The 26,103-nt window shown below is 43.9% G+C and overlaps 1 protein-coding gene across 3 annotated transcripts in view; it reads left to right on the top strand.

The window, feature by feature from the left end:
* Window positions 1-26,103, top strand: part of wwp2 (WW domain containing E3 ubiquitin protein ligase 2) — a 43,828-nt gene that overhangs the window by 14,508 nt on the left and 3,217 nt on the right. For 2 of the 3 annotated variants that reach the window (XM_083893530.1, XM_083893531.1), the window contains exons 10-19: window positions 6,352-6,526; window positions 15,295-15,349; window positions 17,647-17,728; window positions 19,710-19,838; window positions 21,845-21,923; window positions 22,579-22,650; window positions 22,767-22,855; window positions 24,819-24,978; window positions 25,718-25,851; window positions 25,943-26,083. In XM_083893530.1, the coding sequence (XP_083749656.1) occupies window positions 6,352-6,526; window positions 15,295-15,349; window positions 17,647-17,728; window positions 19,710-19,838; window positions 21,845-21,923; window positions 22,579-22,650; window positions 22,767-22,855; window positions 24,819-24,978; window positions 25,718-25,851; window positions 25,943-26,083 (1,116 nt within the window). The remainder of the gene's footprint in view (window positions 1-6,351; window positions 6,527-15,294; window positions 15,350-17,646; window positions 17,729-19,709; window positions 19,839-21,844; window positions 21,924-22,578; window positions 22,651-22,766; window positions 22,856-24,818; window positions 24,979-25,717; window positions 25,852-25,942; window positions 26,084-26,103) is intronic. The other variant, XM_083893532.1, reaches the window with a different exon arrangement.

Here is a 26,103-nt window from a genome sequence, read left to right as displayed (position 1 = left end):
AACATGCGTTAAAGCGCACAGTACGTGATTTGTGTGTGTGTGTGTGTGGGGGGGGGGGGGGGTGGATGTGTGTGCGTGTGTGTGTCTGTGTGTGTGTGTGTGTGTGTGTGTGTGTGTGTGTGTGTGTGTGTGTGTGTGTGTGTGACAGAGAAAGAGGCTGTGTTTAGGAAAAGGTCACCCCCACCTCTACAACCTCCAACCCCCATCTCACATTTTCCGTGTGAGGAAAGAGAGCGGGGGGGGGGAGAACAAAAGTCCTTTCTCAGCTTCCACATGTACTTACACACACACACACACACACACACACACACACACACACACACACACACACACACCAGCAGTGTGTTGTGTTGCCCACTGGACCAACACACGATCAATTAGCTGGCTTATGCTGCACCGCACACACACACACACACACACACACCAGGAACTGTTTAGAGTTTGGGAACTATGAAGTGATCCAGGTTTGGAAGCTGGATTAAATTTGTCCTAAACTGACTGCAGGAAAACATAGTGTTCTTTATAAAAATCTACTACGAGCTCAGCTCCTCCCCCTCCTCCCCCTCCTCCTCCTCCTCCTCCTCCTTTTCCTCCTCAGGAGTTTATAAAAAAAACAACACAAATTAATCCATGTCACATGACATCCGTGAACCACAAAGCCACACTGTCTGTTTATGTTCAGCCTCCATCTTGACTGAACTGCTCCTTTATGACGACAAGCAAAAGAAAACACTTCAGGAAAGTCCCACTGTAGTCCAGCTTAGTCCCACTGTAGTCCAGCTTAGTCCCACTGTAGTCCAGCTTAGTCCCACTGTAGTCCAGCTTAGTCCCACTGTAGTCCAGCTTAGTCCCACTGTAGTCCAGCTTAGTCCCACTTTAGTCCGATTTTAGTCCCACTTTAGTCCAGCTTTAGTCCCACTGTAGTCCAGCTTAGTCCGACTTTAGTCCAGCTTTAGTCCGACTTTAGTCCCACTGTAGGCCCACTTTAGTCCGACTTTAGTCCGACTTTAGTCCAGCTTTAGTCCCACTGTAGTCCCACTTTAGTCCCACTTTAGTCCAGCTTTAGTCCGACTTTAGTCCCACTGTAGGCCCACTTTAGTCCGACTTTAGTCCAGCTTTAGTCCCACTGTAGTCCCACTTTAGTCCAACTTCAGTCCCACTTTAGTCCCACTTTAGTCTCACTTTAGTCCCACTGTAGTCTCACTTTAGTCCCACGTTAGTCCGACTGTCGTCCCACTGTAGTCCCATTTTAGTCCCACTGTAGTCCCACTGTAGTCCCACTTTAGTCCCACTTAAGTCCCACTGTAGTCCCACTTTAGTCCCACTTTAGTCCCACTGTAGTCCCTCTTTAGTCTGACTGTAGTCCCACTGCTGTTCCACTTTAGTCCCACTGTAGTCTCACTTTAGTCCTACTGTAGTCCCACTTTAGTCCGACTGTAGTCCCACGTTAGTCCGACTGTAGTCCCACTTTAGTCTGACTGTATACCCACTTTAGTCCAACTTTAGTCCGACTGTAGCCCCACTTTAGACGACTGTAGTCCGACTGTAGTCCCACATTAGTCCGACTGTAGTCCCCACTTTAGTCTAACTGTAGTCCCACTTTAGTCCGACTGTAGTCCCACATTAGTCTGACTGTAGTCCAACTTTAGTCCGACTGTAGTCCCACATTAGTCTGACTGTAGTCCCACATTAGTCCCACTTTAGTCTGAACTTAAATTAAATTAACTTAAACTAACTTAAATTAACTTAAATTAAACTAATGCTAATTTGCGGCGACGGTAGCTCAGCGGTAGAGCGACTCGTCTTTCAACTGGAAGGTTGTGGGTTTGATTCCCGGCTCTGCTCGTCTGCATGCCAACGTGTCCTTGGGCAAGACGCTAATCCCCACGCTATTTCCTCAAAGTGCTCGATAAATACAGACCATTTGCCACAGTAAGAAAGATTTTCAGATTCTCCTGAACGTGTTCTGATGTAAGAAAACATTTATGAATCAAAGTTAATCTACGAACTACAGCAGAGAAAGTGAACTGCAGGGAACTTCCTGTTGATGGAGATACTTTCAATGAAGCCTGGGAAAAAAGTGGTGGGAAAAAGGACGACTCAGAACGGTCTATAAGTAAAGATTCATATTAATACTCATTTTAAAAAGACTGGTGATAAATAGCATCAGACGGGGCGGAGACTTCCAGCTGCATGAGTCATGACGCTAAAGAGGCTAAATATGACTGAACTTCAGCTAAATACTGACACTGAAGGTTGATCCCAGTGAACGTGGAGGTGATTGTTCTGTCTCTAATTCCACCTCAGACTCCTCTGCTACATGCTGGAGATTAACGCTTCATTCAGGGATTATTAAATCTGCTTAACTTTAATCTACACTTCAGCTTTGTTCACTTTGATTCTTGTGTCGGACGACGAGTTCGTGACTCTTCAGTGACGTCACTCTCTGACCAATCTGAGGGATTTGGGATTAGAAGTAGATTTGGGATTAGGAGTATATTTTGGAATTTTAAGTACATTTTCTAAACTGTAAGTAGATTTTGGAATTTTAATAAGATTTTGGAATTTTAAGTATATTTTTGGAATTTTAAGTAGATTTTGGAATTTTAAGTGAATTTTCTAAACTATAAGTCGATTTGGGGATTTTAAGAAGATTTTAGCAGGAATTATAAATAGATTATAGCAGGAATTATGAATAGATTATGGCAGGAATTATAAGTAGATTATAGCAGGAATTATAAGTAGATTATAGCAGGATTTTAGTGGAATTTTACGTGGATTTTCTAAACTAAAAGTAGATTTTGGAATTATAAGATTTTGGAATTATTATGTTTTTTGGGGGGAATTTTTAGTAGATTTTGGGATTCTAAATAGATTTTGGAATTTTAAGTAGATTTTCTAAACTATAAGTAAATTTGGGGATTTTAATTTTTTTGGAATTTCTAGTAGATTTTGGAATTATGAGTAGATTTTCTAAACTATAAGTAGATTTTGGAATTATAAGAATTTGGAATTTTAAGTAGATTTTGGGATTATAAGTAGATTTTGGAAGTTTAAGTAGATTTTCTAAACTATAAGTAGATTTGGGGATTTTAAGATTTTTGGAATTTCTAGTAGGTTTTGGAATTATGAGTAGATTTTCTGAACTATAAGTAGATTTTGGAAATCCAAGTAGTATTTTTTAGTCTTTTTAACTTGAATTTACAGTTGGACATTGTTGTCTTTGACGTCGCGCTCATGACTCTTCAGTGACGACACTCTCTGACCAATCGGTGACCTTAAGTCTGTTGACGTCACACGTTAGCATCGGCTCCTCACACGTTAGCATCGGCTCCTCACATGTTAGCATCGGCTCCTCACATGTTAGCATCGGCTCCTCACATGTTAGCATCGGCTCCTCACATGTTGGCATCGGCTCGTCTGAACCTCGTCCGAGCAGGAGCTAAAGAAAACACAGGGTGTTTGCGATAGTTTGAGAGTGTCAAAGAAAGCAGATGTGTCTTCACAGAAGAGTTCACAGCTAAACAGGAAGTCTGTAACTGTGTATGAAGCTTCAGAGACTTTTCCAGGTCCTGCAGCTCCTGCCTCGCTCTGGGAGTCTCTGATAAACTGGTGTCTCCACTGAGAATTGAACCCACATGGTGGACGTGGTCAGCCCCAGGAAGAATCAGGACCTCTGCTTGGTTCTCTCCGTGTCTCTTGTGGTCAGGAGGATCCACCAAAGGGAGGAGACTCTGTGTCTTTCACAGAGAAGACACTTCAGCCGTCTCTCTGTCTGTCTCTGACCGCTCTGATATTAGCACTAGCTGCTTATTTACTGGAGCCGGGGAAAATCCCAGAGCCCACAAATGCTCGTCTGAGAGCCTCCACTTTAGTTACGTCATCAACAACACAGAGAGTTTCCTCCTCATGGAGTAAAGAGCACACTGTTGTTGTTTAGGACGCTCACAATCTCATCATAAGACTGTGATGATGAGACTGTGATGATGAGACTGTGATGATGATGAGACTGTGATGATGAGATTATGATGATGAGACTGTGATGATGAGACTGTGATGATGAGACTGTGATGAGACTGTGATGATGTGACTGTGATGATGAGATTATGATGATGAGACTGTTATGATGAGACTGGGATGAGACTGTGATGATGAGATTATGATGATGAGACTGTGATGATGAGACTGTGATGAGACTGTGATGATGAGACTGTGATGATGATGAGACTGTGATGATGAGACTGTGATGATGAGATTATGATGATGAGACTGTGATGATGAGACTGTGATGATGAGATTATGATGATGAGACTGTGATGATGAGACTGTGATGATGAGACTGGGATGAGACTGTGATGATGAGATTATGATGATGAGACTGTGATGATGAGACTGTGATGAGACTGTGATGATGAGACTGTGATGATGATGAGACTGTGATGATGAGACTGTGATGATGAGATTATGATGATGAGACTGTGATGATGAGACTGTGATGAGACTGTGATGATGAGACTGTGATGATGATGAGACTGTGATGATGAGACTGTGATGATGAGATTATGATGATGAGACTGTGATGATGAGACTGTGATGATGAGATTATGATGATGAGACTGTGATGATGAGACTGTGATGATGAGACTGGGATGAGACTGTGATGATGAGATTATGATGATGAGACTGTGATGAGACTGTGATGATGAGACTGTGATGATGATGAGACTGTGATGATGAGACTGTGATGATGAGATTATGATGATGAGACTGTGATGATGAGACTGTGATGATGAGACTGTGATGAGACTGTGATGATGATGAGACTGTGATGATGAGACTGTGATGATGAGATTATGATGATGAGACTGTGATGATGAGACTGTGATGATGAGACTGTGATGATGAGATTATGATGATGAGACTGTGATGATGAGATTATGATGATGAGACTGTGATGATGAGATTATGATGATGAGACTGTGATGATGAGATTATGATGATGAGATTGTGATGATGAGATTATGATGATGAGACTGTGATGATGAGATTATGATGATGAGACTGTGATGATGAGACTGGGATGAGACTGTGATGATGATGAGACTGTGATGATGAGACTGATGAGACTGTGATGATGAGACTGTGATGATGATGAGACTGTGATGATGAGACTGTGATGATGAGACTATGATGATGATGAGACTGTGATGATGATGAGACTGTGATGATGATGAGACTGTGATGATGAGACTGTGATGATGATGAGACTGTGATGATGAGACTGTGATGATGAGACTGTGATGATGAGACTATGATGATGATGAGACTGTGATGATGATGAGACCGTGATGAGACTGTGATGATGAGACTGTGATGATGAGACCGTGATGAGACTGTGATGACACTGTGATGATGAGACCGTGATGATGAGACCGTGATGATGATGAGACTGTGATGATGATGAGACTGTGATGATGAGACTGTGATGATGATGAGACTGTGATGATGATGAGACTGTGATGATGATGAGACTGTGATGATGAGACTGTGATGATGATGAGACTGTGATGATGATGAGACTGTGATGATGAGACTGTGATGATGATGAGACTGTGATGATGATGAGACTGATGATGAGACTGTGATGATGAGACTGTGATGAGACTGATGATGATTTTTTTTAAAGAGACCAGCGACAAATTGACTAACTTTATGTCATAAACCTAAATACTGTATGAGAAAGAAGTGCACAATTCTGCTGCACGAGTGAGATCCAGCTAACTGCATTTACACACACACACACACACACACACACACACACACACACACACACACACACACTCAGTCACTGTGTGTTTGCATTAATCCTCCCCTGCAACACAGGGGAGTCTATTTAGAGGCCTGGGTCCAGTGGGAGGAGCCAGAGAACTGAAAGTCCTGGTTTCCTGTTCAGGACAGAGCACACGTGTGTGCGCGTGCGTGTGCGCGTGCGCGTGCGTGTGCGTGTGCGCGTGCGTGTGCGCATGTGCGTGTGTTAAATCCAAACACACAGATCTTTGAACACAGTCAAAGTGAGGAAACGTAGAACATCCACACTGTTGACAGGTAAAGGTTCACTGTGCAGGAGAAGCGGAATACACACACACACACACACACACACACACACACACACACACACGTTTGTATAGCACTCACAGTGAGGACGTTCATTGACATCATGCACTCCTGAGCCCTTTACCCTCACCCTGAGACCAGGTCTTAACCCTTGTTTTTCCATGCGTGTATAAATGCGTGCTGTTCCCAGTTGTCCTCATAAAGACTCTCTTGTCTCTCTGTCCTCTCTTGAACCAGATGGGAGAAGCGAGTGGACCAGCAGGGCAGGTTCTACTACGTGGACCACAACACCAGAACCACCACGTGGCAGAGGCCCACGGCTGAGTCTGTGCGCAACTATCAGCAGTGGCAGAGTCAGCGCAGCCAGCTGCAGGGAGCCATGCACCAGTTCAGCCAGCGCTTCCTCTACCAGGTACTGACCACACGTCCACGTGTCCATGCGTCCATGTGTCCACACGCTAACCTCCATGTGTCCATATGTTCACACGCTCACCATCATGTGTCCTCACATCCACATGTCCATGTGTCTACGTGTCCATGTGTCTACGTGTCCATGTGTCTACGTGTCCATGTGTCTACGTGTCCACTTGTCATGTGTCTACGTGTCCATGTGTCTACGTGTCCATGTGTCTACGTGTCCATGTGTCTACGTGTCCATGTGTCCACATGTCTACGTGTCCAAGTGTCCACGTGTCCAAGTGTCCACGTGTCCAAGTGTCCACGTGTCCATGTGTCTACTTGTCCATGTGTCTACGTGTCCATGTGTCCACGTGTCTACGTGTCCATGTGTCCACGTGTCTACGTGTCCATGTGTCTACGTGTCCATGTGTCCATGTGTCCATGTGTCCACGTGTCTACGTGTCCATGTGTCTATGTGTCCATGTGTCCATGTGTCTACGTGTCCATGTGTCTACGTGTCCATGTGTCTACGTGTCCATGTGTCTACGTGTCCATGTGTCCACTTGTCTACGTGTCCATGTGTCTACGTGTCCATGTGTCTACGTGTCCATGTGTCCATGTGTCTACGTGTCCATGTGTCTACGTGTCCATGTGTCTATGTGTCCATGTGTCTACGTGTCCATGTGTCTACGTGTCCATGTGTCTACGTGTCCATGTGTCCACTTGTCTACGTGTGCATGTGTCTACGTGTCCACTTGTCCACATGTCCATGTGTCTACGTGTCCATGTGTCCACTTGTCTACGTGTCCATGTGTCTACGTGTCCACTTGTCCACATGTCCATGTGTCTACGTGTCCATGTGTCTACGTGTCCATGTGTCTACGTGTCCACTTGTCCACATGTCCATGTGTCTACGTGTCCATGTGTCTACGTGTCCATGTGTCTACGTGTCCATGTGTCCACTTGTCTACGTGTCCATGTGTCTACGTGTCCATGTGTCTACGTGTCCATGTGTCTACGTGTCCATGTGTCCATGTGTCCATGTGTCCATGTGTCTACGTGTCCACTTGTCCACATGTCCATGTGTCTACGTGTCCATGTGTCCACTTGTCTACGTGTCCATGTGTCTACGTGTCCATGTGTCTACGTGTCCATGTGTCTACGTGTCCATGTGTCTACGTGTCCATGTGTCCACATGTCCAGATGTCTACGTGTCCGCGTGTCTACATGTCTACGTGTCCATGTGTCCACATGTCCACGTGTCCACACACTCGCATCCACATGTCCACACGCTCAGATGTCCAAGCGTCCACACGCTCACATGTCTAAGCGTCCACATGCTCACGTGTCCACACACTCGCATCCGCATGTCCACGTCCATGCATCTAAGCGTCCACATGCTCCATGTTTCCTCATGTCCACGCGTCTGTGTACACAAGTCCACATGTCCAAGCGTCCTCGCGCTCACATGTCCACGCTTCCACCAGCATTTTAGACATTTTCAGACAGTGAGGACATTTTTACTGTCTCACAGTGAAGATAAAGACGTGAACACAATGTTCAGAGTCATGTTGTGTTTTTACGAACAGTGTTTTCTGGTTTCCTCACCGCTCCTCTGCTGCCGCTCACGACGGTTACACATCTTAGTTTAGATTCTGCGTGTGGTTCACTCGTTATCTAACAGGAGGAGGAGGAGGCGTGTCGTGGTGGACGGGCGTTCTGCAGATGCTCCGTGACGTCGCTCGCTTTGTCGTATTTTTTTCCAGCGCGGTCGTTTAATATTCCGCCGTCTTCGCGCTGACGAGTCGTCATCGTTGTCGGTGAAGCTGCCGAGGTCAGACTGAAGCCAGACGGTGCACTGCTTCTACAGATTAAATGCGTCCGACTTCAGATTTGGTCCGCTCACTCTGGACGAGGGTGGGATTAAAAGTTATCAAAAGCTCCACTGAGCAGCACACGGTGTGGCCACTAGGGGGCGTCAAAGTTGCAGCTGATTCTGATGACTGCAAAAAAAAAAATCCAGACTTCCACATGCGTCCAGAACGATGTGGTTCAGAGTGTGTGTGTGTGTGTGTGTGTGTGTGTGTGGGGGGGTGTGTGGGGGGGTGTGTGTGTGTGTATGTGTGTGTGCAGCTCCTTCCCTCTGCTCTGATAACACTCTGCCCTGTCCTGGAATGCCCTCACCGCTGATAGTGGTGACTATTTATGGCCCTGGTGTGTGTGAACAAGGACACACACACACAGACACACACACACACACACACAGACAGACAGGTCAGTGAACACAACAACATGCTCAGTGGAACAGCTCCTGTGTCTCCGTGAGCTAAAATCACTGATTTGCTCGATAGACTTTGGTGTGAGAGAGTGAGTGGTTTACAAACTTGTAGACTCAGAGTTAAGACCTGGTTTTAGGGTTGAGGTTAGACTTAGTTTAAGGGTTGGAACACTGCACTCCCTGAAATCAAAACCCAAAAGGGATTGGTATAAAAAGGAAACTTGTGAAAACAGAATTCAAATTTTTTTTCCGTTAAAAACAGAACCCAAAAAAATAAATCTCTTAAAAACAGAACCTGTAAAAAAAATCTAGAAAAATCAGAACCCGGAAAAAAATCGCGTAAAAACAGAACCCGAAAAAAAATCTCATAAAAACATAACCCGTAATTTTTTTTCCGTAAAAACAGAACCCAGAAAAAAAATCTCGTAAAAAAAAAAAAAAAATACCATAACCCGAAAAAAAGAAATCTCGTAAAAACAGAACCTGAAAAAAAATCTTGTAAAAAAAGATGAAAAATAAAAAACAGAACCCGAAAAAAATAAATCTCGTCTTCTTCCTCGGCTTTGGTGTCTTTCTGTAGCAGAGCGACAGCGCCACATACAGGCCTGGCATATGTATTGAGGGTGTCGTGGTGGAGGATGAAGACATTTCCTGGATCGTTGTCGTGTTTTGTTGTTTCCTGTGGACAGACGGAGCCTTTATTAACATCAGTTATAGTCACAAATGAGGTTTTTGTCCTTGTTAGGACCAGGTTTTAGATCTCCACGAGGACTAGTTAGTGTGCCAGAAAGAGTCCTGAAGAGGTAACGGATACAAGAACACACCCACACACGCGCTTACACACAGGCATGTTTATGTATTCACACACACACACACACGCACACACTTTTCAGCAACTGCACAATGGTGCTGTCTGTGTGTGTGTGTGTGTGTGTATGTGTGTGTTTGCAGAGTAATTGCAGCTTGTTAGCGATGGTGGAGAGAACAGCCTCACAGTCATTAACTGCTGTTTCCACCCCCCCCCCCCCCCCCCCGCCCTTCACTTAAGCCACACCCACTTTCCTGTCGTCCCTCCATAATCCCTTCTTTTTTTAAAGCAACATCTTTGTATCCGTGGTAATCTCTGCTACTAAATTATGATTTATTTATTGCTTATTTCGTCAGGAGACTTCAGATGTAAAACTCACAGCAGATTATAAAAGCTAAAAGGAAGTAGTAAGAAGAGAGTTAAAGATCTCGTAATAACAGAACCCGGAAAAAAAATATCTCGTAAATACAGAACCCATAAAAAATTCTCGTAAAAACAGAACCCAGGAAAAAAAATCTTGTAAAAACAGAACCTGGAAAAAGTAATCTCGGAAAAACAGAACTCGGGAAAAGAAATCATGGAAAAACAGACTCTGTAAAAAAAATCTTGTTAAATCAGATCCCGGAAAAAAAGAAATATCGACAAACAGAACCTGGAAAAAGTAATCTCGGAAGAACAGATCTCGTGAAAAGAAACCTCGGAAAAACAGACTCTGAAAAAAAAATCTCGTTAAATCAGAACCCGGAAAAAAATCTTGTAGAAACAGTACCTGGAAAAAAGAAATCTCGTAAAAACAGAACTCATAAAAAATTCTCGTAAAAACAGAACCCAGGAAACAAAATCTTCAAAAAACAGAACCTGGAAAAAGTTATCTTGGAAAAACAGAACTTGGGGGAAAAAAACCCCGGAAAAACAGACTCTGGAAAAAAAAACTTGTTAAATCAGAACCTGGAAAAAAGAAATCTCGTAATAACAGACTCAGAAAATAAAATCTCGTAAAACAGAACCCGAAAAAAAGAAATCTCGGAAAAAACAGAACTTGAAAAAAAACAGATCTCGGGAAAATAAATCTTGTAAAAACAGATCCCGGAAAAAAGAAATCTCGGAAAAACAGAACTCGGAAAAGAAATCTCGGAAAAACAGAACTCGGAAAAAGAAATCTCGAAAAAAACAGAACCAAAGAAAATCTAGTGATAACAGAACCCAAAAAAAAGACATCTCAGAAAAACAGCACCCGAAAAAAAGAACCCTTGTGAAAACAGAACATGAAAAAAAGAAAACTCGGAAAAAAGAAATCTCGGAAAAACAGAACCAAAAAGAAATCTCGTAAACACAGACATCTTTTTAAAGATGATTTCAGGTGAATGGTTTTCGTCACTAAAATCAGCTTCAGGTTGATTTTCGTGACTAAAACATATTTTTTTCGTAAATGCTAGTTCAGTTTTCAGAAGCAAACTCTTCATCGTAGCTGCTAACACTAAACAATCTACTTCCTGTTTGCGTCACATGAGCACATACATGAGCACATACATGAGCACATACATGAGCACATACATGAGCACATACATGAGCACATACATGAGCACACGCACGTGACTTTTATGCTCCAGCTGTTTTAGTATTGATTGATTGATGCTGAGCTTCACGCTTGTTTCTGTTTAAAAATGAAAATGTGGCCTCGTCTGCTCTCACTGAAACAAGCAGCTCTAACAGCAGCACCTGAATCAGCCCTGTGTTTCATCACAGAAAACACACACACCTGCAGTTTCACACGTTTACACACACACACACACACACCAGCCGCCGCTCATATTTTTTGTAAAAAAAACTAAAACTATTCCCTCAGTGTTTTCTCTTTTTCATGAATGAACAATGAACGTCACTGATCTTTAACCCACGTTAAGTTCCTGCTGAACGCACCGTTAATGCTCCGCTTTGATACTGACAACTGTTGTTGCTAGCTGCTAGCAGTGCTGTGGTGTTATGGTGTGTTCCAGTTGTTGTTGGAAGTCGGAATTTTCGGGTTCCTCATCCGAAGTTGGACTGGAACGCCCTCCTCAAGTCACATTTTCAACTCGTAAAGTGAGATATGTTTGGGTCGGGGGGGTTGATTTTCTGACTTTTTCCCAACTCAACTGGAACGTGGTTGAACTCGGCGGCGACGCCACTCGCAGTTCCGACTTCTGATGTAAATGGAATGCACCATTAATGCTGCGGTTTGATACCAACGACTGTCATTCCACTCTACAAACAGGATGCAAGCTAGGCTATATGCTAGTGGTTGCTAGCTGTGTGTTCCAGTGGTGGCTGCAAGTTGGAATTTCCGGGTTCCTAGTCTGAAGTTGGACTGCAACGCCCTCCTCAAGTCACATTTACAACTCGTTAAGTGAGATATTTTTTCATCAGAAGGGTTTTATTTCCGACTTTTTCCGACTCAACTGGAACGTGGGGAACTCAGAGGCGACGCCACTCCCACTTCCGACTTCCGATGTAAATGGAACGCACCATTTTTGGAACCACCAGTTTAATATCAACGACTGTCATTCCACTCAAACAGGATGCAAGCTAGGCTATATGCTAGTGGTTGTTAGCTGTGTGTTCCAGTGGTGGTTGCAAGTCGGAATTTCCAGGTTCCTAGTCTGAGGTTGGACTGGAACGCACTCCTCTAGTCACATTTCCAACTCGTTAAGTGAGATATGTTTGGGTCGGGGGGGAGGTGTTATTTCCGACTTTTACTGACTCAACTGGAACGTTGTGAACTCGGAGGCGATGCCACTCTTACTTTCAACTTCCGATGTAAATGGAATGCACCATTTTTGGAACCACCAGTTTGATATCAACGACTGTCATTCCACTCTACAAACAGGATGCAAGCTAGGCTATATGCTAGTGGTTGCTAGCTGTGTGTTCCAGTTATGGTTGCTAGTCGGAATTTCCGGGTTCCTAGTCTGAAGTTGGACTGCAACGCCCTGCTTAAGTCACATTTACAACTCGTAAAGTGTGATATGTTTGGGTCGGGGTTTTTTTATTTGCGACGTTTTCCAACTCAATGCCACTCCCAGTTCCAACTTCCTATGTAAATGGAACGCACCATTTTTGGAACCACCAGTTTGATATCAACGACTGTCATTCCACTCTACAAACAGGATGCAAGCTAGGCTATATGCTAGTGGTTGTTAGCTGTGTGTTCCAGTTATCGGTTCAAGTCGGAATTTCCAGGTTCCTAGTCCGAAGTTGGACTGGAACTCAAACCCTGAGCCTGAGATAATTATGTTTGGGTCAGGTTTTTTTTTTTCCCCGACTTCTCAACTGGAATGCGGTGAACTCGGAGGTGATGCAAGCTTGGCGCTAAAAATAAAAATCATATTTTAATCATATTTTTTAAAATCTGCTTGGCGTTACTTTAACGCTGTCGGGAGAATACCTCGGGTTTTTGATATCGTATCGGACGCGTAAAAAAGTGGTTTCGGGGACCTGATGTTAGCGTGAAAGTGACCCGAACAACGCTAACAAAACAACACGGGCTTCTTCTTCCTCCTAAATCCATAACACGGAACTTTTATTTCACAGGATTCTCTGACTCTCTCTCTCTCTCTCTCTCTCTCTCTCTCTCTCTCTCTCTCTCTCTCTCTCTCTCTCTCTCTCTCTCTCTCTCTCTCTCTCTGTGTGTGTGAATGGTCAGAGCCAGGATGAAGTCATCATGTCTTTATATCATTATATTCTCCTTTTACCTTTTTTAGTCACAGAAAACCCAAAAAGGGTGGAGTGCAGGGGCAACCATTGGCTGTCGATGGGAGCGACACACACACACACACACACACACACACACACACACACACACACACACACACACACACACACCCTTTAACCCTGTTCTGTGCCCACTGTGACTCCTCCAGCAAACCCAGTCCTTTCCATCCCGTCTCCCTCACACTTTCCATGACAGAGACACTTTTAAATAGACACACTCACTTCTTAAAGTGACGTTTTAAAATTCACATTAAAATATATATATATATATATATATATAATAAAGACCTACGCAGGTCTATGATATCTTTAAGAACGCGTTCACGTTCTTTATCTTCACTGTTAGACCAAAGCCCATAGAGAAAACCAGTGATTTTAGCTCACAGGGACACAGGAGCTGCTGGTCTACTGCTGCCTCGTGTGGTCACTTTGTGTCACTGAAGTCAATCTGAGTAAAGCCAAAATCACTAAAATAAGATGTTTGAACTTAGTGATGGAGGCAGCAGTGGATTAAACAACTCCTGTGAACTCCTGTGTTGCTGTGATGTTAAAATCACTGGTTTACTCTATGGGCTTTGGTGTGGGAGAGTGAGTGGTTTACAAACTTCAGTTTCTTTTTACTTGAGTCTTTTATACCTAATAACATAACATTAACACAGGTCTACGGTATCTTAAGAACGCGTCCACGTCTTTATCTTCACTGTTAGACAGACTTTTCCAACAGGAAAGTGATGTTTGTAAACCACTCACTCTCCCACACCAAAGCCCATAGAGAAAACCAGTGATTTTAACATCACAGCGACACGGGAGTTCACAGGAGTTGTTGATCCACTGCTGCCTCCATCACTGACTTACAGTGGGTTATTTTTTCAATTCAGCTTTCAAAATTCTTCATTCTAATTTATTTTAGTGACACAAAGTGACCACACGAGGCAGCAGTAGACCAGCAGCTCCTGTGTCCATGTGAGCTAAAATCGCTGATTTTCTCTATGGGCTTGGCTTTGGTGTGGGAGAGTGAGCGGTTTATAAAAACTTCAGTTTCTAGCCCGAGTGCGTGTTTGCCTGTGCGATTTATTTTGCCGATTTCTACTTTTTTTTTTTTTTTTCTTTTTTTTTTAAACAACGACGCTCGTGTTGTTGTTTGTTGTTTCAGCTGAAGCGTCGTGTTTTTTAAACCCATCTTTGCAGCGGCTGCTAATTACTCACAAGTGCCTTTTTTCAAGATATGTTTCCACTCAAGCTAACACACGCGTGTGTGTTGGTGTGTGTGTGTGTGTGTGTGTGTGTGTGTGTAAAGGCTCAGGGTTGAATAAAGGTGCCTTTTGTCAGTCGGTGGTGTGGGTTGGGTCTGGGTGGGGGTGTGGAGGGTGTGGAGGGTGTGGAGGGTGTGGGTCTGGTGTCCAGTCTGGAAGGAGCATGAATGTTCCCTCAGTTTCCTCAGACATCGCACTTCCCTGCTTACTTTCACAGCAGCGCTTGAAGAGAGGAGGAAGAGGAGGAGGGAGGGAGGAAGAGAGGGAGGGAGGGAGGGAGGGAGGGAGGGGTGTTTGAGGAGGTGAGGAGCGGGAAGCTGAGGCTGAGTGGGCGGGGCTTTTGCGCTCATTGGAACAGCCTTGTTGTTTTATCCTCCTACCGAGCGTGTAGTTTTTGGAAAGGCTTAGAGACGCCGCTCGTCCAGCTCCGTCAGTCGTCCCTCACTGCTGCTGCAGATAGGGTCCGTCCACCCGTCCGTCCACCCGTCCGTCCACCCGTCCATCCGTCCATCCACCTCGAACACACACTCACACACTTTTTGGACGCTTCGACTGTGAGTTTTTCCACTTCTCTCTTTCTCAGGGTTTATTTTATTTCCTTTTTTTTTACGACGACCACAAAAGGACAAAAGCTTTAAGCAGAGACAGAAAAAGTCGTCCTAACTCTGTGTCTCTGTGTCTCTGTCTCTCAGCCGTCGGGCGCTCCGGTGGAAAATGACCCTCTGGGCGCGCTGCCTCCTGGATGGGGTGAGTGTTTTTAATCTTTATTCTCTCTGTGTGTGTGTGTGTGTGTGTGTGTGTGTGTGTGTGTGTGTGTGTGTGTGTGTGTGTGTGTGTGTGGAAGCAGAAGTGTTGCTCCGTCAGGATTATATTCTGGATTAATGAATCATTTTGGAAGTCGTCCTCACAGCGACGGGGAGAAAAAAGGGATTTTATTCATATTTAAAAAGCGCAAAAATCCAAAATTTTGGTCCTTTTTAATTCAATTTAAATGTGTTTTAAAGCGTGATGATGATGATGATGATGATGATTAAGTTTCATGTTCACAAATGACAGAGGTGATTAATGGGATGTTTCTGGACTCATTCATTCATTCATTCATAAGTGAACACTGCTGATGCCTTTTCAACATGCTGCGGTTCCTCAGGACTAAAAAACCTCAATTATATCACTGGCTCCATCGCTCTCTCTCTCTCTCTCTCTCTCTCTCTCTCTCTCTCTCTTTTCCTTTTTTCATCTGCGGTTTCTTCCCTCGTTTTTTTTTTGTTCGGCTCCGATTCCCCCCCCCAAAAAAAAAAAAAAAAAAGATGGGAGAAAGAAAGGAGACAGTGGTAAATGAAAGAAAGTACAACTCTCTATGTGTGTGTGTGTGTGTGTGTGTGGGGGGGGGGGGGGGGGGGGGGTGAGTGAAAACGTGTGTGAGCTGCAAAATGTGAGCACTACTGTTTGTGGGCCTCCACACACACACACACACTCCTGTTAATGAGAAAAAGATGTCAGGAAGACCAGGAGGAGGAGGGGGCGGGGCAACAGCTTCACACACACACACACACACACACACACTCTTGTACTTGCTGCACACTGAGGACCAGGTAACAGTGCTGACAAAGTGAGGACCAGCATTTCCACTTTATAAATCAACACAATTTACAAATATCTACTTCATGAATGACATCGCTAAAGAACTACTGGGTGCAGTACCATAACATGTCTGCAGGTGGAGCCCCAGAGCAAAAAGTGTGTGAAACACCAGGGCTGGAAAATGGGTTTTTGTACCAAATTGAGGACCTAAAATCAGAGTATAGCATGTTTACAACCTCAGGAAGGGATTTCGATTAAATCAAAGTGAGGACCGGCCAAAATGTCCTCATTTCGTAAATATGACCTCACTTTGTTGGTTAAAAACCCCTCACTGGTCCTCAGTATGCCGCAAGTACAAGAACACACACACACACACTCAAGCCTCATGATGATGTTGAGGATACTAAAAACAAGACAAGATTTGGAATATTCCGGGATTAAAAAAACAAGAAAAAGTCCCAATTCTGACTTTAATCTCAGGTTAATCTCAGATTTAATCTCAGATTGAAGTGGGTTCGAATTTTTTTTCCGACAAGCTAAATGTGTTTCCTCACCGTACCTCGATGTGTATCTGTGTTGGAGCGGTCGCCTCGTAATCTCACGTTTCCTCTGTAATAGTCAGTAATCTGAGATTAAAGTCAGAGTTTTCTGCGCTCTGCTTAGAACTGTGTGGGGAAAACAAACCCTGAGCCACTTTGTTTCTCATCACACCGAGGAAAAGTCTGACTTTAATCTCAGAAATCCGATTTTTCTTCTTTTAGGCTTCTCCCGTTGGTGCTCGCTTCATATTAGACAGCGGGAAAGTCAGTAATCTGAGATTAAAGTCAGAATCTTCTGCCCTCTGGTTTTTGAGGGAAAACTCTGGATTTGTTTCCACACAATACTTTAGTTTAAATGTTGTCATTTCAGAATGTATTTATTTTCTTTTGTAAATGTTTAAGAGCAAGTATAAGTTTAACTCTTTTGTAATCCTTCAGATTATTATTCTATCCATGTCTTCGTGGTCATTTTTGAGGACTTAACGTGCATTAAAAACCCTTGAAACTGTCAGGCGAAAATGCGATATTGCCATAGTTCCTGGACCCGCGCCTTGCTCAAGGGCGCCACCTAAGGTGAAAACAGAGGCAAAATTGAGTTCCACCAAATTTCCCGAAACTTGGTGGGAAGATGTTATCGACCGAGACGAACAAAAAAGTCGACCGTAACCATGGCCTCAACTCAACAGGAAGTCGGCCATTTTTAATTTTGGCGTCCATTAACCATTTGTGATATGTAACTTTTGAAGTCAAACTTTGGTTCAGTGTTTACGTTTAACACCAGATGGAGCTGATGTGATGTGTGACGTGTGTCCACGCTGACGGCACACAGTGAAATATCACACACACTCGCTGGTGTTCTGTCCACACTGAGCTGTGACTCTCAGGTCATCCTCTCATCGTCTGTGTTTTCTTCTGTCTCTGCAGAGAAGCGTCAGGACAATGGACGAGTTTACTTCGTCAACCACAACACCAGGACCACGCAGTGGGACGACCCGCGGACCCAAGGGTGAGTGTGTGTGTGTGTGTGTGTGTGTGTGTGTGTGTGTGAGAGACAGCAGGACACACTGACACACCTCATTTCCTGGAATATTCAGGCATTTGTCGAGTGCCACTTCCCCCAAAAACTCAGTTCGTCGACAGTGCGTGCAGGGCCGGCCCAAGGCTTTAGGGGGCCCTAAGCTAAATGTAATCATTGACCCCAATGTAACGCGATAATTACTTATGTTATTTTAAACCAAACCATGAGAGGGCAGTGTGCTCTCAAATGATACAGATGGTCAGAGAGCGTCGTCACCGAAAAGTCACGAGTGTGACGCCGGAATCAAAGTCAGCAAGGTCCAACTGTAGATTAGTGAAAAAGACTTAAATTCCTACTTATAATTCTGAAAACTACTTAAGTTCCCAAAATCTATTTATAATTCCAAAATCCTCTTAAAATCCAAAAATATACAAATAATTTTAAAATATACTTATAATCCCAAAATCTTCTTATAATTCCAAAAACTACTTAAATTCCCCTAATCTAATTATAATCCCCATAATGTACTCATATTCCAAAAACCTCCAAAATCCACTTATCTACTTATAATTCTAAAATCTACTTGTAATCCCAAAATCTACTGATAGTTCCAAAATCTATTTATAATCCCAAAATCTATTTATATTCTCAAAATCTACTTATAATCCCAAAATCTACTTATAATTCCAAAAGCCTCTTAAAATCCCCCAAACTACTTATAATCCCAAAATCTTATAATTCCAAAAACTACTTAAATTCCCCAAATCTACTTATAATCCCATAATCTAATTATAACCCCATAATGTACTCATATTCCAAAAACCTCTTAAAATCCACTTATCTACTTATAATTCTAAAATCTACTTATAATTCTAAAATCTACTTGTAATCCCAAAATCTACTAATAATCCCAAAATCTATTTATATTCTCAAAATCTGCTTATAGTTCCAAAATCTATTTATAATCCCAAAATCTATTTATACTCTCAAAATCTACTTATAATCCCAAAATCTATTTATAATCCAAAAAATCTATTTATATTCTCAAAATCTATTTATAATCCCAAAAACCTCTTAAAATCCCCCAAACTACTTATAATCCCAAAATCTTATAATTCCAAAAACTACTTAAATTCCCCAAATCTATTTATAATCCCATAATCTAATTATAATCCCATAATGTACTCATATTCCAAAAACCTCTTGAAATCCCCACATCCATTTATAATCCCAAAATCTACTTAGAATCCGAAAATCTACTTGTAATCCCAAAATCTATTTATAATCCAAAATCTATTTATAATCCCAAATCCCACTGATTGGAGAGTGTTTTCACTGAAGAGTCAATAATCAAAGTGAACAAAGCTGAACTCTAGATTAAAGTTAAGAAGACTTAACATTTAACAGAGGAGTCCGGTTTAAGGTTAAGGTTAAAGTGAAGGGTCAAGGTCGTTGTAGTTCATGACCCGGTCAGAACAAGGGTCACATGTGGGTTCTCCGGGTTCCTCCCACACTGTGGAGAGCAGGTCATTGGACACTGGATTGGCTGTAGGTGAGAGTGGATTTGTGGGTTGTCTCTGTGATGGCGTGGCGGTCTGTCCGTGACTCCGCCCCCACGAGCCTCATGTGGACGATAAAGCGGCAGAAGATGGGCGGAGTCTGCAGGATTCAGAGTCTGACGAACTGAATCCTTTTAATGATTCACTTTCCCCCCAAAACGACTCCTTCACGAGTCACTAGTTTGCGAGTCTGTGTCGCGTCACGGCACTTTCACACTGCGTTGACTCCGCCCACGTTGGGGAGGAGCCACAGTAACGGCAAAACCAACCAAAGTGAGTGGTGCCGGGTCGCGCTGGAGGTGGTTAGCTAGCATGGGTTAGCAGCAGGGTGGTGTGTGTGCTGCTCTCATCCCCAGGACGGGGCTCCTCAGGCTGGGTGTCCGTGCTCACTGACCCTCTCCCTGTTTCAGGATGATCAAGGAGCACCCCCTGCCCCCGGGCTGGGAGATGAAGTACACCGCCGAGGGAGTCCGATATTTTGTGGACCACAACTCGCGCACGACCACCTTTAAAGATCCCCGACCCGGGTTTGAGTCAGGGTAAATATTCCCGCTAAGACCTCCTTTCCAAAACCTCTTCTTCTCCTTCTTCTTCTTCTTCTTCTTCTTCTCCTTCAAAAGTAAAAACATGATCATCTAATCGAAGAAACACAATCGTGAACTCGAAGTCTGTAAACCACTCACTCTCCCACACCAAAGCCCATAGAGAAAATCACTGATTTTAAGCTCACAGGGACACAGGAGCTGCTGGTCTACTGCTGCCTCGTGTGGTCACTTTGTGTTACTGAAACACATTTAAATGAGGAATTTTAAGGAGGCAGCAGTGGATCAACAACTCCTGTGAACTCCTGTGTCGCTGTGATGTTAAAATCACTGGTTTTCTCTATGGGCTTTGGTGCAGGGAGAGTGAGTGGTTCACAAACTTCAGTTTCCTGTTGTTAAAAGTCTGTTTGACTGTTTACACAGAGTAGAACTCCAACAGGGGGCGCTCACAGGGCCATGTGCTGACTCGGCAAAAAAAACAAATGTGAACTGGCCCTTTAATGACGTCACTGAAGTCTTTGTCCTGCTTCTGTTTTAATTCTTCTTCTTTTATCTTTATTTGAAACATTCAAGCATTAAACTACGACTGGACTAACCTTAACCTTTAACCTTTAACCTTTAACCCTTAACCCTTAACCTTTAACCTTTAACCTTGTCCTAACCCTACAACATGTCTTCACCTTTAATTGTAATCATTTATTCTGTGTGGACTATATTTTTGTCCCTACAAGGACAGATTTAGGTCCCCACAACATGAGTAATACCTGTAACACACACACAAACACACACATGCATTCTTGTACTTGCTGCATACTGAGGACCGGGTAAAAGTGCTGACAAAGTGAGGACCAACATTTCCACTTTATAAATCAACACAATTACAAATTATCTATCTTCATGAATGACATCTTTAAAGAACTACTGGGTGCAGTACCATAACATGTCTGCAGGTGGAGCCCCAGAGCAAAAAGTGTGTGAAACACCAGGGCTGGAAAATGGGTTTTTGTACCAAATTGAGGAGCTAAAAACAGAGTATAGCATGTTTACAAGCTAAGGAAGTGATTTCAATGAAAACAAAGTGAGGACTCACTTGAAAATGACCTCACTTTGTAAAAATGACCTCACTTTGTTTGTTAAAAACCCCTCACTGGTCCTCAGTGTGCTGCAAGTACAAGAACACACACACACCCTTTTTTTTTTACCATGTGTCAACAGAAAATGTTGGTTTTTGAGATTAAATTAAATTAGATTAAGTCAAATGGACCCGAGTCGTATTTCACTTGTTGTTGTAATGGCTCTTACTTACCACTAGGGGGCGGTGTTGGTTTGTGTTTAAAGGCGGTGGCGCCGCTGTCGCCTTATGCTGCGTTCAGAGTGACGTCGGCGAGTTGGAGAAAAACAAAAAACAAATCAAATAAGCGGTCGTTCGTAAATAACGTGTGGATAAAGAGCTAGGCGGAGTTAGCGCACATGCGCGTACGACTTGATTTACCGAGTGTTTGAGTGGTTTCTGCTAACGGTTGCTGCCGATGGGAACCAATCAGGTCGCCAGTTTGTACTCGACACATCAAAGGCGAAGAAGTTGTCGAAAGGTTTTTGCGGATTCAACCCGTTTGAATCCGTTTTGGACGAATCTCGACCATTCGCCACGAAACAGGAAGTGCCCTGTGACTCCGGCATTGCATTCCGTAGTTCCGCCGAATTTCCCGAAACTTGGCGAGAAGATGTTGTCGACCGAGACGAACAAAAAAGTCGACCGTAACCATGGCCTCAACTCGACAGGAAGTCGGCCATTTTGAGTTTTGCCGTCCATTTCGGCGATTAGGCGCTCCACGTAAATGAGCGAACTCGACCGATTCACCACAGAGTGTTTGAGTGGTTTCTGCTAACGGTTGCTGCTGATGGGAACCAATCAGGTGGTAGAAGATCAGCTGATCTATCACTTTAAGACTGGATTTGACTTGTTATTTTAACCTAACATCTGTTTCTCTGTCTGTCTCCAGATCTCGTCAGGGTGGTTCGCCCGGCGCTTACGACCGCAGCTTCAGGTGGAAATACCACCAGTTCCGTTTCCTGTGCCATGTGAGTGTTTAGTGGCGTCTGCAGCCACTGTGAATGTTTCCCTGTCCACACACACACACACACACACACACACACACACACACACACACACACACACACACACACACACACACACACACACACACACACACACGACTGTCTGAGCTCAGCAGAAATGTGTTTTGACTGCTGAAAATTGAATTTGGTTAGGGATAGTTTCTCTAGTTTTTGTTCTCGGGGGCACAGACGTAGAGGACACGAGGGGGAAAAGACGTCTCCTCGTGACCTGAACACGTCTCAAGAACACGTTCACGTCTAAACCACTCACTCTCCCACACCAAACCCCATAGAGAAAACCAGTGATTTTAGCTCACAGAGACTTAGGAGCTGTTGGTCTACTGCTGCCTCGTGTGGTCACTTTGTGTCACTGAACTAAATTGCAATGAAGAATTCTGAAAGCCGAATTCACTAATATAAGACATTTGAACTCAGTGATGGAGGCAGCAGTGGATCAACAACTCCTGTGAACTCCTGTGTTGCTGTGATGTTAAAAGCACTGGTTTACTCTATGGACTTTGGTGCAGGGAGAGTGAGGATTTTGCAGGATGGGTTTTTCAGCTTTCTGCCGATATTGTTGTGTTTTATTGACTCGTTTGCTCTTTCTCTCTGTCTTCAGTCCAACGCGTTGCCCAGTCACGTGAAAATCTCCGTGTCCAGACAGACGTTGTTTGAAGACTCGTTTCAGCAGGTCAGACCAAACCCGGCCGCCGCTGCACGACCACGTCGTCGTCGTCGTCGTCGTCTCTTAAATTAAAGTCAATGGAATAAACGATTGTTGTTTTTCGTTCCGTTTCCCCCGATCAGATCATGAACGTGAAGCCGTACGACCTTCGCCGTCGTCTCTACATCATCATGAGAGGAGAGGAGGGGCTGGACTACGGCGGCATCGCCAGGTGAGCGAAACGCGCGCTCCCTCCCCCGCCCTCGTCACACTCCCTGTCGCCGTGTGTGTGTTGTGTTTAAATGTTGGTGTTGGTGGCTCTGTCACTCTTATATCGCGACCTCGAGCGCATTAGGTGTTAGGACCTAGCCACGAACGGAATAAACATCGCACACATCGAGTTTCGGCGACTTTCCCGATACTTGGCGAGAAGATGTTATCGACCAAGACGAACGTAAAAGTCGACCGTAACCATGGCCTCAACTCAACATTTTGAGTTTTGCCGTCCATTTTTGGGCGATTTGCACCTTACGTAAATGAGCGAACTCGTCCTTGCACATTAGTCGTACCGATATTTAAAAAAAAAAAAAAAAAATTGTACGAGACACATCGAAACCTTTGCGTTTTGGCGAATCTCGGCCATTCGCCACAAAACAGGAAGTGCCCTATGACTTCGGCATTTAATTCGGATTTCAACCGAATAGCCCGAAACTTGGCGGGAAGATGTTATCGACCAAGACGAACAAAAAAGTAGACCGTAACCATGGCCTCAACTCGACAGGAAGTCGGCCATTTTGAGTGTTGTCGTCCATTTTTTGGCGATTTGCACCCTAAGTAAATGAGCGAACTCGTCTGAGCGCGTTTGTCGTACCGACGTTAAAAAAAATGTTAAAGCGCCAATTTGTACGAGACTCATCAAAAGCGAAAAAGTTGTCGAAAGGTTTTGCGTATTCAACCTCTGCGTTTTGGCGAATCTTGACCAATCGCCACGAAACAGGAAGTGCCCTATGACTTCGGCATTTCATTCGGATATCCACCGAATTGCCCGAAACTTGTTATCGACCAAGACGACTAAAAAAGTCGACCGTAACCATGGCCTCAACTCAACAGGAAGTCGGCCATTTTTAATTTTGGCACAGCACACACTGTGGGGGAGTGAGGGCTCTATCATGACTGTCCTTGTTGATATTATTGAGGTTCTACATTTTTGTTGTTGTTGTTTTTACATTGTGTGTTACATTTACAAACCCCTCCTCCTCCGTCCTCACATGTCCATCCACGCCGCCCTCCTGCGTCTCTCTGTATATTCATGTTGCTGTTTGTTGTTATTATTATTTGTGTGTGTGTGTGTGTCTCCGGCGCCGTCTTCCATCTTTTCTCTTTGGTTTCACATTGTGTCTCTGTCTCCGGTGTCACGTCAGTGGTTTTACCCTATGGTAGGTGACATCATGCTGTTCTACCACAGGGTAGAACCACGGACGGGATGTTGGGAGGTGTCTGCGTCCGTCCATACGTCCTCCATTGGGCACAGGGTGGTGGTTCTGCTGGTGTTGGTGGTGTTGGTGGTGGTTCCTTCACGTTAATGTATTCCACATTGTTTTATTTGTGTTCTGTGTGTGTAAAATGTTGCTGAATGTGTTCATGCTTCTGTATTTATTTATGTTATGTCTTTGTAAATATACTCATCCATAGACTCTGAGAACAATGTTTGTCCATGTATTTGTATTTTTTGGATTTACTTTGAAAGCATTCTCACAATGATGCTGCTGTTTTATTTTGTAAAACGGTGTTTGACTTGTGTGTCCCTGACCCTGTCTGACCCTGACCCTCTCTGACCCTGACCCTCTCTGACCCTGTCTCTGTCTCTGACCCCGTCTCTGACCTTGTCTCTGACCCTGACCTTGTCTCTGTCTCTGACCCTGTCTCTCTGACCCTGTTTCTCTGACCCTGTTTCTCTGACCCTGTTTCTCTGACCCTGTCTCTCTGACCCCGTCTCTGTCTCTGACCCCGTCTCTGACCCTGTCTCTGACCCTGACCCTGACCTTGTCTCTGTCTCTGACCCTGACCTTGTCTCTGTCTCTGACCCTGTCTCTCTGACCCTGACCTTGTCTCTGACCCCGTCTCTGTCTCTGTCCCTGTTTCTGTCTCTGTCTCTGACCCTCTCTCTGACCCTGTCTCTGTCTCTGACCCTGTAGGGAGTGGTTCTTCCTGTTGTCTCATGAGGTTCTGAACCCCATGTACTGTCTGTTTGAATACGCCGGCAAGAACAACTACTGTCTCCAGATCAACCCGGCGTCGTCCATCAACCCCGACCACCTGACCTACTTCCGCTTCATCGGACGCTTCATCGCCATGGTGACGTTCACTAACTCATATATACAGTACATATATTATTATTATAAGTTTTTTTCGGATTTCTGATAGTTTGGATTTTTTTTGCCATTATCGTGCCATTAAGTCTTATTTTAAGGTCCATTGATATTTTTCCGTTTCTTTTTTTCTGCCACCATTATCGGACCGATACCGAGTATGTCATCCGACATCTGTGCTAATACATTTACTCACTCCTTGAGTTAAGGGATTTTTTACGTCATAATTTAAGGTTTAAGGGGTTTTTTTTGTATCCGATTTCGTTGTTTTTTTTTTTTTTGCCATTATCGGACCGATAATGATATTGTAATGCGACTTCTGTGCTAATACATTTACTCGCTCCCTGAGTTAAGGGATTTTTTCATCATATTTTAAGGTTTAAGGGTTTATTTTGTTTTCGATATCGTAGTTTTTTTGTTTTTTTTTTGCTATTATCGGACCGATACAGAGTATGTCGTGCCAAGTCTGTGCTGATGCATTTACTCGCTCCTTGAGTTAAGGGATTTTTTAAGGATTATGGAGGGTATGTGATTTACTATCTATGCATTTAAAACCAGTTATAGTATAGTATAGCTGTAGTATATAGTCCAGGCCTGCGTGTGGCGCTGTAACAATGCTACGGGGCTGTGACCGTTTGTATCAAAGAAAACCTGGACTGGATTTGTTTATAGTCCCCACACTCACACACATATATAGCGTAACATTGTGACTCCGCCCCCCTCAGGCGTTGTATCATGGGAAGTTTATCGACACCGGCTTCACGCTGCCGTTCTACAAACGTATGTTGGACAAGAAGCCGACGCTCAAAGACCTGGAGTCCATCGATCCAGAGTTTTATAACTCCATCATGTGGGTGAAGTAAGTAACTGCAGCGCAGCCACGGCCTTTCTACTGTACACACACCTGTGTGTGTGTGTGTGTGTGTGTTTACATGTGTGTGTGTGTGCAGAGACAACAACCTTGAAGAATGTGGAGTGGAGCTGTACTTCGCTCAGGACATGGAGATCCTGGGAAAAGTGTCCACTCACCTGCTGAAGGACGACGGAGAGAACGAGCTGGTGACGGAGGACAACAAGGAGGAGTACATCAGGTGAGAACACACACACACAC

The sequence above is a fragment of the Microchirus variegatus genome, assembly GCF_963457635.1.
Source record: "Microchirus variegatus genome assembly, chromosome: 8".
Lineage (NCBI taxonomy): Eukaryota > Metazoa > Chordata > Actinopteri > Pleuronectiformes > Soleidae > Microchirus > Microchirus variegatus.
The sequence above is the reverse complement of the archived record's forward strand: the minus strand, read 5'-3'. Positions and strand labels throughout refer to the sequence as shown.